General features: G+C 39.8%; 1 protein-coding gene across 8 annotated transcripts in view; it reads right to left on the bottom strand.

Moving 5' to 3' along the window:
- LOC118426824 (mitogen-activated protein kinase kinase kinase kinase 4-like) overlaps nucleotides 1-12,116 on the bottom strand; it is a 72,617-nt gene that overhangs the window by 23,652 nt on the left and 36,849 nt on the right. For all 8 annotated transcript variants that reach the window (XM_035836359.1, XM_035836365.1, XM_035836361.1 and 5 more), the window contains exons 3-6: nucleotides 11,559-11,615; nucleotides 1,054-1,179; nucleotides 407-455; nucleotides 76-137 (exon numbers count right to left, since the gene is read on the bottom strand). In XM_035836359.1, the coding sequence (XP_035692252.1) occupies nucleotides 76-137; nucleotides 407-455; nucleotides 1,054-1,179; nucleotides 11,559-11,615 (294 nt within the window). The remainder of the gene's footprint in view (nucleotides 1-75; nucleotides 138-406; nucleotides 456-1,053; nucleotides 1,180-11,558; nucleotides 11,616-12,116) is intronic.

The raw sequence follows: 12,116 nt of genomic DNA, 5'->3' as shown, positions 1-12,116 counted from the left end.
TGTACTTTGTTCCATTCTTACTCTACTTATTTTGAATGGTGACACCATAGAGTACAAGTTGTTCTTCATACTCACCCTAAGAATTTCTCTGCAGATGTAGGCTATCCACTCTTCCTTCAGGGAGTTTCCTTTTGTTGCTGCATAGAGAAAGGGTACTGATTAACATTACAGCACCACCTACTGGCTGTGATGTGTATTACAGCTTCATAACTCATATCGTAACATACTGATGAATATAGATAAAAGAATAGATAAAAGAGAAGAGAAAACATAAACATAACTATACAGTACCAGCAATTGGTTTTATCACATATTTCAGCTCTATTTGATCTATCATAGCCATATTGCGTAAAAAAAAATTATACAGAATATGCTAAAATGTAGAAAAGGAGAGAAAAAAATTTACCTTTGACTAAGTCTGTGACTGATCCAGCTCCACAATATTCCATGACAAGCTGAAAGAGAAAAGAAACAATTAGGACTGCTCCCTGAGAGCGTCGCCAAAAAGACAGAATCTGTCAGATACGAAAGATCTATTGTCATAATACCGTTATACATGTACCTGCAAGTACAGTACATTGAAAATGTTAACAGTTTGATACAGACAGAAAAAAATTCTTAGAATTGTTACCAAATATTCATTGCCAAATTTTACCATAGTTTGTACCTTGTTCAACTGTTCTGCAACAAGTGTATAGTATAGTGACCTTTATCAAGAAGGTCATATTTTGGGTAGTATTTGTCTGTTTTTGTCTGTCCATTACCAAGTTAAGAATTCTGGGTGGATTGTTCTTATATTTGGTGTGTTGGAAGGTTGTGTCAAAACTAGAAAAGATTAGTTTTTGGGTCTCCTGGCAGCTTTCCATGTCAATGCAGTAGAACTTCTGACATCTAGTGTTCTGGACATGCTAGGGTCATGATCTCACATGGCAGATAGCTCTTGTGTATGGTGGAAAAAGCAGTGTCAGTTTGGTCTGGAATCTTGTTCTGGAATCTTGTTCTGGAATTGCAGGGATATTTTTGTGATAATCAATACTGAGAAAAAATTCTTACCCATAGCTGGTCGTCCTTTCCTGGTGGACTTTTCTTGATGAAGGCGCCGTAGTAAGTCGCGATGTTCCGGTGGTGGGAATACTTCTTCAGCATGTTGATTTCTAGTTTGATCTCTTCTTCCTCATCCTGAAACAAGCAGGAACATTTCTGTCATTAGTCCAAGCCAATTTATGGTGATGTCTTCAGTTTTAGTTTCTTTTAGTGCTATAAATTCATTTTTTTCCGAGGGACTTGATTTCACAGTAGAGGAGGAAAAGAGGTTTTCACTGCATTTAAAGTTTGAAGTTGATACAATTCTGTGATACAGTGCAGTAGTGGTAGTAATACATGTTGTATACATTAGAAAGGCATATTCACAGTATTAGGAATGCATCAGAGAGGTTACTGCAAAAAGAAAACCACAGTAAACAATTCATGAATTGCAGAATTTTCATAAATTGTTGTAATATAACGTTTATGTGTAGTATTATGTGTACTTTTGTTTCTATACATTGCCATACATTGTCACTGATGCAATTGTTCTGCAATAAAATTATCATCTTTGTCCTTTCATAGAGTCCCTGAAAGTTATGATCCAATCGCCCTTTTGCTGGTGCTCCTACTTTCTCTGCAAATCATTGGGAACTTTATTTACATGGTGGAAAAGTCTCATTGATTCCTGAACTAAGCGAAAGAGTCAAACTGTATCAAACATGCTCAACGATATCTGCCAAGTTGACAGTCAGCTCTGCTTTCACGTTACAGGGGGTGTGCATTCCTACTGAGTGTGATCTGCAATTGCAATTCCACGTAATTCATACACAAATTTAACGTAGAGCAAAATCAGTACATTCAAGGTGACACATAATCTGGTACCTAAATTTAGTGTAAATCGAAGCCAGCCAACAGGTTTTGAATTTTAATGTAATATGCAGCCGCTACCATTCTGAATCCAAGGTAACCCTTCCTCTTTCTGTAGCTCTAACCAATCCGTATAATCTAACACATGTACAAGTCTAAACACTACTCTATCAACAGGATCCCCAGGGTTGCCCTAACCAAAACTGTATGTTCACAGTTGTGTGGATAAGGTGGTTGGGTGGGCACTACATCACAAAGTAAATTTCCAGGTGACGAAAGATTCAGAGGTACAGTTTCTTCCTTCTTCCTAGACTTCTGGTCCCTTAGGATCTTGTAATCCTGGCTTGTCCTTAGGGGGGTTTACAGGAACTAAGGCCTACAGTTTATCCTGGGTGACTTGGAAGGTGACAATGTTAACATGTGTGGTGCCTCTGGAGAAATCACCTTTCCTGCTTCCAGGTTGTTCCTAAACGTCACTAATTGAATTCCCAAATCCTCTCCAAGCGGGAGGTGGAAACGTTTTTCTCCTTTTTAACAACTGCGAAATCTTCCAGGGACCAAAAGGCTCCAGACAGACTGGTGATGAAATCCAAGGTCAGGTTTAGAGACTGATCTTTTAGGATCTACTGTAAATCTAGAAATGTCTGTGGTGATTTTATTTTGAACTCTTGCTGTAGCTGTGACACTGGGAATATGTGATCTGCATTTCTCCTGACTGTTCCAACAGCTCCTTTTCCATCATACAGCAAAATCAGGTCCCCGGGGATTTAAACAAATCTACAGTACTTCCATGACTGGTGAGGAGGGAAGTTTGCAAAGGAAACATGTAGGCAAGTTTCTGAGGAAGTCCTTCTGGCAACAACCCAGCACCTTTGTGGGTTTGGCTGTGTTGATAGACCAGAGAGAATTCAGAGGTGACCGGAAGGACTGCTAGGGGGTGGGAAAGGGTTTTTATTAGTTTGTTATTAACACATCCATGAAATGAGAACGTAAATGCCTCCAAGCTATCATAGATATGAGCACAGGACAGGTGGCAAACCTTGTGGGACAAATGTGAAATAAAGATATCATGTACTTATGACATTTGCCTGGCCAGAGGGCCATAAAGCAATCATGGTGTTGACAGTATCTTTTAATTGAACTCTGCATGCATTGTAGCTGATGCGTAGATGAGGACTCAAGGTACGTATGTAGCTTCAAGCCCCACAAAAGTTTGTATGAATGATATAGCAGGCGACCTCTGTCTGAGGACAAAGTATGACGCTTTTTATAAGCTAGTAGTGCAATGCGGCTTTGCTACAACGATACCTGGGATTCAAACTCCCAACCTCTTGGTCCAGAGGCAGGGTTGCTAACAGCTTACGTATTTATTTCATTTATTCAGTTTTACCACATTTGTGGAAGGATTGACATAACAGGTGACTATCACATTTGCAAGATGTCAACCCGGGGACCAGACTGTAAGGTTTGCTTCACTCACATTGGGAAGGACCACTACTCTTTTCAATAAGTGCGGTGGGTTCTTTAACATGCTTCATATCTGGCCCTCTCCAAAGACGGGACCTCCATTTAACACCCTAGCTGAAGCTAGGTACTAATTTTTCACCTGAGTGATGTGAGGAAAGTCGTAGAAAGTGCCTTTCCCAGCTGCACACTACGCTAAATACATGTTCTTTCATCCTTGAATCTGCCTTTCATCACTGTAATCACAATGTTTCCAATCACTCCGACAGGTGCATCAACCTTGTCTACACGACGCTCCGTTCCAAACCACATTTCTGACAAATATTTTGAGCTCGCGGGAGTGTGCAAGACATCTGGTATGTGTAACGTTTAGATTTTAAAATACACCTGCTTCGCAGGAATGCCACAACGTCCATTTCTTCACACTGACGACTTGTCACACCAAAACTGTGACTTACTGCACGCTTGGTTTTAAATTATCCAAATTTGTAAGAGGAACAAATCCTTACCAAGCACATGTGCTATAAATCTAGCGCAAATTCTTGACACAACGATATTCGGTATGCCTTTCCAATGTATTACTGCATGCACTGAACTACAGAATTGTTTCATACGCCAACTTAAAATGCCATGAAACTCTTCTTTCCCGTTCTATCATGATATAAGTCACTGCAAAAATAACTGAATTTACAGTACTCAATTCCTGCATGTCTACAGAAAGAGCAAACCAGAAAACTGTTTATTCGAATCTCGGAGAGTATTAACGCAATTTGTAGCTGATTTCTGACAGATCTCTTCAATGGAGAACGAATGTGAGGCATTCCAAATATTTATCTTGAACTGCTGCCATTGTGGAAAGAGACAATTAAGATGAGCTAGCTTCCATCCCTTTGGAATGATCCAATACAAATGTCATGGTTATGGAAATAAACAAGATATCAGGACAACCACCAGATGTCAATACTCAAATCATGTCACTAGTAGTTCGAATACTTTTATATCTACAGCCTCTACAAGAAATGTAGCATGTTTGAGGCTAGTTTCTTGTTGATCCAAGGGTTTAGAATAAATTTGTATCAATATGGCAAAAAAAAAACACTGTATATTGTCAAAAATAGCTTTTAAATGCAGAGAAAGACACAATTTATTCCATGTTTCCTTGAAAATTGAAATTTGATGCTCTTGAAGTCTGAGTCCTGAACATTGCTGATTTCAGATCATACAGGGCAACCATTGGCTCAATAGCGCATGAGCTCAGCGTTGTTGTTAGCGTCAAATCTACTCGTCTCATGCACCTCCAACAGGTATTGATTCCAACAACGACATGCGCCGCGGGACCTTAGGGACTACCCGCGGATGACTCATCGATTCACCTCTCCGTCGCCCCTTGCGTATCTCCCGCGCCGATCTCTTACTATTCATGTCAGTCTCGACAATCGAGCTTCGCGTTGTTGCTCCAATATTTACCCCTTGTAGCTAAGGTCCTTTTGTTACCACCTTAATCATTTTAATAGGAAGTGGCCAGCAAACTATGGTCATACATACTGTCTGGGAGCTTATCGAAGCTCACGCTCAAACACTGCGCTGTGTTATTAGTTTATTTCATGCCGTTGTCGTGACAACTGGAAAAAGAGTGTCGTCAACCGGGGGTGATAACGAGACCAGTAGGAGCAATCATACTCACGTTTAATATGGATATCTTTTATTCATGGTTTGGTAGGAGTCTGTAGACGGGGGTTTATTACCCACATCTTGTATGTTAATGGTAGCGGGCTGGAAAGATGATGCCTTGGGTTTTCCCCCCTGGGTATGCATGAAAGTGACAGTGCTAATAAGGGGGCAACTGCTTCTCAACTTGCCCAGGATTGTGGACTATAAATTACATTTAAATTCTCTATCTGCAAGCTTACTTCACCCAAAGGTTGATACTCTAAATCAACTTTTTTTGAACTGCATTTTTGGTACTTGTGTTTTCTATTTTGCATGGGATGAAATCACGTAGCAAAATGTCCAGAAAAGCAGGCAGAAAGTACTGAAGTAAGACAGAGACTAAATGTATTGTCCCCCTGTCTAGTTAAATATCAATAAATAACAACCAATAATTGAAATAAGTTGCCATTCTTACTAACATAGTATGCATATCATGTTTTTTTTCCTTCATAGGTAGAAATTGTTCAATTTCATTGTCTTCCATAGACATTGAAGCGACTACCACTACTTCTGTACAGTTATTTCTTTGTACAATTTCTTATGATGGATGTGCATGATTTTCTTTGTTCACAGATGCAGCACCAGTCAGGAGAACCCTGCTTATCTGTTCCCAGCTTACTTCCGCCTCACCATGCCTTCAGGGATCTCATTTGTTCCAATGAATTTTGTGCCGGCGACATGATCAGACAGGGACTTATGACTGTCATGTATCCACAGATTAGTCATGGCGAACACTTCTGGCATTAGTATGGGAGGCAGGAAAAGCGCCCCGTTAGACAGATGAAAAATGAGGTATTTGCACATCTTGCCGAAGATTTACCGGTAACCAATCCAAAAATGGCTGTAATTTTTGCGGTATCAAGAAGGATTTCAATATGGCTGCTTTTTGAAGCAAGTCTAACTTTCGTTTATGATTAGAATATCTCCAATTTTCATTGTAACAATCTTTTAACATGAATACTGTGTTAACAATTCTACAATTAGGGCAACCAATGTAACAATGGGCACAATTCAGGCTAGTACTGCCATGTGTATTGAGAAATGATTTCTTGTTTATTGATTGATTGATATTATTGATCCATTGGTAAGTCTTGAGGAAGAAATACGCCATTAGAATTATACATGATCAATAAGATTGCATGGTCTGCAATTCCTTTATACCATTAGTAATCTACAGTTGCTTTCCTCCCTTAATACATGGTAATATCATGGAAGTCCCAGCAGGACGTACCGTCATCCTATTTTCCCCCTAAGTACCCAGAGATGGCTGCGAGGATCTTGTGCTTTTGATGTCCGATCGGCGCAAAGCCATAAAACGCGGCGAATTCTGACGAAATAAGGTCGTGCTCTTGAATGCATCAATACCTCCGAGGCTCTTATCGCTGCCGCACAACGCTATATACGTGAATGAAATATGCATCCGATGCTCCTTCATAAAACAATCTGCATTACCATTCCACATGCGGAATGACATCATCTTACCCCGCACCTATACAATCTATATGCTAATGTTTCCTGTGGACTTTGTTTGAAGAACATAACGAGCAAAATTTAGCCGTCATCTCCTAACGAACGAGACAAGATTAGCGGATATCTTTGGATTTTCTGCATAGTAAGATTCACCAGGCAGGCGTTTCCAGGAGCTACCTGGTCTTGGATGATGTCATTTGTTTATATCTGTGGGTTAGACAGAACGATCGGTCATGGATGTATCGCGGTAAGAAAGGACGGCAGTTGAATAGCAATGCAGGGAATCAATTCCTGCATAGACTAGGCAATATCACTCGCAGTGCACATTACACATTTGTTACCTGTTTGCCACATTGCTTGCAAAGATACATACGGATAAAAAAACACCTGTATTTATCATAAATCACATTAAAAACAGTAATTGGAAACGATGTCTATTAAATCCTATAAATATTTTCCATAAATTGCCAGTCTAAGCAAGAGGTAACCAGGAATGATTTGCATGCGACAAATAAAATACTTGATTCACTCTTTTGCAAAAAACGAACACATTGTCGGACATAATTTAGTATAATATTTACGATCCACCTCTACCTCTCTTTCTAAGTACCATCCTTAAGTTATGAGTCAGTTTTTCTTGACCACCCTCCCCACCCAACCCAAAATATTTTTTTGACCGCCTACCCTGGACTTTTTAAAATGGCACAGCCAGGCATATCATAGTTTTCCCCTCAGAAAAGCTTGGAAAGGGCATTCGATATTATGTACTGGAAAAAAAAATTATACGAGTTGTTTGCGCTGCATTGTGCCTGTCCCACAGGACCGGTCGCACATCCATTCTTGTGACCGTGACCATTTTACACGCCTGAGCGGAGGCCTGACATTTCAAACAAGTGTTTTACAATCTTCCGGAGAAAACGTCTGGCGTATATTCTCCCCACCTGATGGACTAAACGAGCGATGCGATTTACGGTCTTAGCGGTCGGAATAGGGGAAGGGGGCTTACGGCGCGGGAATGTTTACCACGGGGGGTAACCTGTTTGCGTGTAGCTCGTGAGCTGGGACTTAACATTTATGCACATCCATCAATTCTGTCTAGGACAGGACAGATGGGGGGCTGGTGATTGCTCCAATGACGTCCTCTACGGATTGACACGTTCGCCGTCGTGATAGAACACCGGTGCAAAAATCGTCTGACTTTTCTCTGTGACACAGCTGGTCCGGACAGATAATGTACTACCAAAGGAGTCGGGCCCAAATAGTGTCTTGACCACTTCGGGGCAGGATTTCTAAAGATTAATCAGAAACACAGGATTGACAGGTCGCTGGTTTGACTCCTGGCTAGGTGTTTCGCCCTAAGATAGATCATGCACTTCAGCTTTCCTCACTCTCCTCGGGTGTAAAAATGGGTACCTGACATAGGTTTGAGAAGTAAAAGGCAGTAAAAAGAGAGGTATGGGCTATTGGACCATTCTCCAAATTGTGGAGTTACTGGAATATGTGTTGGGATGTCATTTGAAACTCTAATGCAGAAGTATAACGCTGGGAATATCATTCCCAATTTGGGCTGACACCTTCTGAGATTTATTGATCACCTCACAGTATATTGTGGCTTATAATATAATATAAGCTGCCAGAACATGTGAAAACCAATAGGCTGGGATTACATGATCGCACACAGTATAATTACAAAAACACTTCTACAGAAATTGAACATGCATATATACACTTCATTTCAATTGGGACACTCATATGGACTGTAAAATTATTTCATTTTTGGTCCAGCATATCTTGACATTACATTCTAATCATTTGCAGGAGTGTTACACAGAAAAATGTGTGTATCTGTGGGGAGTTATCAATTTCAATTCAATGTTTCATGTAATGTTAGCCACAGCTTTCAACTTTAACTTTCAACTAGCAAAATTTGATTTTATCTGACAAAGACAATGCTTTATTGTGACAATTTAATAGATGCCTATGGACAATTCACAATTCCTTTCCTTCATTCACTGATATAAAATCACATTGGTTATTGGTCAGCAAAGCTGTTAATGTCAATGCCGATGTCCTTCTGTGTACACTCATATCGACTCCAGCTCAATAACACCTTAGATAATAGAAATAGCATGCAGGAAGAGTAATTTGGTGTCTGAGGAGCAATCGCCTCCTGACAAGGTCACGAAGGGTCGCGGGGTACAGGTCCATGGGTGACGCTGATGGATAGACAGCTTACTGCCCACCAAGGTGTAAATATTGATAGAACAGCCAGGTCAGTTGATATGTAGGACTCAAAATACTTCAAGGGGTTTTCTATGTTTTGTTTTAAAGGCCGCTGTTGAACTTGAAGCAATTCTGTAGCATTCATTATGTCATCATTTCATGGAGAAGTCCGATTGAAAACTTCAAAAATAAAACCACTTTTAACAATTACAGTTTTTTTGGCTGCAAAGATCAACATTTCAAGGAATTCTACTACCCAGAAAATAATGTTTGGATCTGTATGACCCTTTCTATTTGAGTAGAGCTTAGATTCAGTTATGGGTACCCTAGCAGATTCCCTACAAACTGCAATTAAAAGGATGTGGAGTGATGAAAAAATGTAAGTCCTATGGATGAAAGCAAAATGTGCTGCCTTAGTGAAGGTTTGTATATTGCAAGTGTTTAATACTAGCTAACACACTGATGTACATGTACATGAAACAAAATTTGAAATCAGTATGACACGATTTGCATCAAAAAGGTGTTTTCTACACTAAAATAGATTATTTTCAGGTCTACATCAGTGAAGCTGACATGCCCTGTAGAACGCTGACATGGCACCTGCATCAAGAGCAGGTCAGTTGTGTCATTTAATCATCACTGGCGCTGACCTGGACACTGGGGTACTGACCCGCTGACCCACAGACAATTCATTAGCTTTTATTATACCCACATTCAGGCTCAGGATAGACCAAAACATTAGCATTTATTTTCTCAGGATAGACAAAAACAGTCCATACATACGCGAGGTCAGAGATGAAGGCCCCTAACTTATAAACATTTCCCGTATCCAGACAGGTTATATTATATGTATGTCTCAGGGGTTTTGAACTTTGACAAAATTACCCACAATGCATCATGCTGCATGCACATTCTAAACCCTGAACATGCTTATTGTATAAGACTGTTTTCTGACTCAGGCAGGGCGCTTTTTTGCAATACAAAACGGATAAACTGATGTGTCAAAAAATGTTTGATTTTGTGACAACCACAATGTTATCATGACAGAGCTTTGTTGTGGCCTCATACATGAATGCTTATTCTGATACTGTTAAAGCCCATGGCAGAATTGTTGGACCATGTTTTCTGTCTATCTTGGAAATTTGCAAGATGACAGTTAATGGACAAAAATTTTTGATTTTTTGACAACAACAGCGTTATCTTGACAGAGCTTTGTTGCAGCTTTATACATGAATGCATATTCTGATATTCATTTTTTAGGCCCACGGCAGAATTGTTGGAGCGTGTTTTCTGTCTGTCTTGGTAATTTGCAATATGACCGTTAATGGACGAAAATGTTTGATTTTTTTTTACAACAACAACGTTATCATGATAGAGCTTTGCTGCGGCTTCAATCATGAGTGCGTATTCTGATATTCATTGTTCAGACCCACGGCAGAATTGTTGGAGCGTGTTTTCTGTCTGACTGAGTGATTTGTGATGCACAAACGGACATGCATGTTTTGTGACAGCCACAATGTCAGTGTCATTATCACATTGACTCTGGCTCTTTGTTATCGCCTCATTCACGTATGCATATTTAATGTTTGCAGTAACTCTATCTCTATACATACCCCAAAGCAAACAATTCACAATAGCACTTAGAGCTTTCTGTATGCAATGGAATAAATGTACTTGAACACCTTGTTATAATTGCAGCAACACCTTGCGAATTTTCAGGTACGCAATTTTGGTTTAAGCCATAAATTTGGCTTATAATGTGCAGGGTTTTACCCTCTCCAGACCTCGAATACTATTTTTCTCTGGATTTCTATAGAATACCCTGCCACTTATTCCTGAGTTTCTTATACCGGTAATGCAACACGGGCAGAGTAGAGTTAGTCTGGGAAGGCACAGCGAAATGATGATGATGATTGTTAGAGCTTACTTCACACCCTTCCTAGCTTCTTTCCTGTCTTATTCCTGGCTTAAGATGTTTCCGACAGGTGACCCTGAACACTTCCCATCAACCGAAAAATTATTGTTACATTTCCGATAATAGTCCTAAAAAGTTAGGGTCGTTAGGTCATTAAGATTCGGCCATCAATTGAACAGTAGGTACAAAATGTATGTATGAATGAAGGGGACCTAGGTTTATTATGGCACTTTTTCTATTACAAAAGAAAACAAAATGACATTACTCGAATCAGAAATTTTATGTCCCTCATCAGAGTCGACCCCACAAAAAGGGCTAGGGTCACCAGAAACACATCATCTCTTTTTTTTTTAGGCCTTGCCACTGGAGCTTCCTTGCATGGTAATTTTGTATTGATCGCAGCAGACAAACATTTTCTTCCGAGGCCGGCTGGAGCGAGAGGTCGCGGAGAGGACTGACCCCGTCGCCTACCGCACGCACAATCAGCAAGAATCCTTCCACTACAGATACATTAGTCATCCCTGAGTGATGAACGTCAATTAGAGGTGTACGCATGGGAGCTACAGGCGCTTCTCTCCCGCATAGCTGACCAGATACTGGCAAATAGGTCATTACCATACACAGGGCTCGAAATACTTTTATCTATTTATTAAGGGTCTCCATTCCATGGAAGATATGGTGGAACAGGTGTTTCGTATAGGTGTTAGAAGATACCTTTTTAAGGCCACCATACTAAAACACTGGGTATAAATACATTTTTTTGCACCAAAAATTAGTGCTGTGTTAGTGTGTACCTAAATTTTCAACTGAAGGTGCACCGGTGCATATGTACATCACTCATGACAATATTACAATAAGATTGACAGTTGCCATGGAAACCTACCTCCGTAACATCCATGACTTTGATGGCCGCCAACTGCCCAGTCTTGGTGTGGCGACCCTGCAGAACAAAACAACAAAATAATGTTTAATTTTAAGCAAATTCACAAATAACATAGATGATAAAAGGCTCTGATCGAAGAAAATACAGCTAGTCTACCAGAAACTATTGACATGCATAATGTTCATATAATCTGTAACAGTATTGACAACAAAAGTTGTCCATTTTCTGAGTTGTCTAAAGGTGGTTTGATAAAGTTTGTCACATATACTAGTAATGGAATAGGCATAGAAACAATAAGTACAATACACAAAACAAATACTTCTATACAGAAGTTCTTATCTAACTCTAAGTTTAGGATCATCGCAAACATGTTTTACAATCAGCTGTAAAAGGAACAGATGCCACTGGTTGTGACAGAAAGACAGATGTCATGTACAGTATCTACAGATTCACTGTACCTGAGAAATTCCCCTGCTCTTTTAAAAAATAGAATGTCATTGATAGCATCCACTTACTTTCTAACAGTGACAAAATAAAGCGTCACAAAATCAGCATTAT

This window comes from Branchiostoma floridae, chromosome 12 (genome assembly GCF_000003815.2).
Source record: "Branchiostoma floridae strain S238N-H82 chromosome 12, Bfl_VNyyK, whole genome shotgun sequence".
Classification (NCBI taxonomy): domain Eukaryota; kingdom Metazoa; phylum Chordata; class Leptocardii; order Amphioxiformes; family Branchiostomatidae; genus Branchiostoma; species Branchiostoma floridae.
The sequence above is the reverse complement of the archived record's forward strand: the minus strand, read 5'-3'. Positions and strand labels throughout refer to the sequence as shown.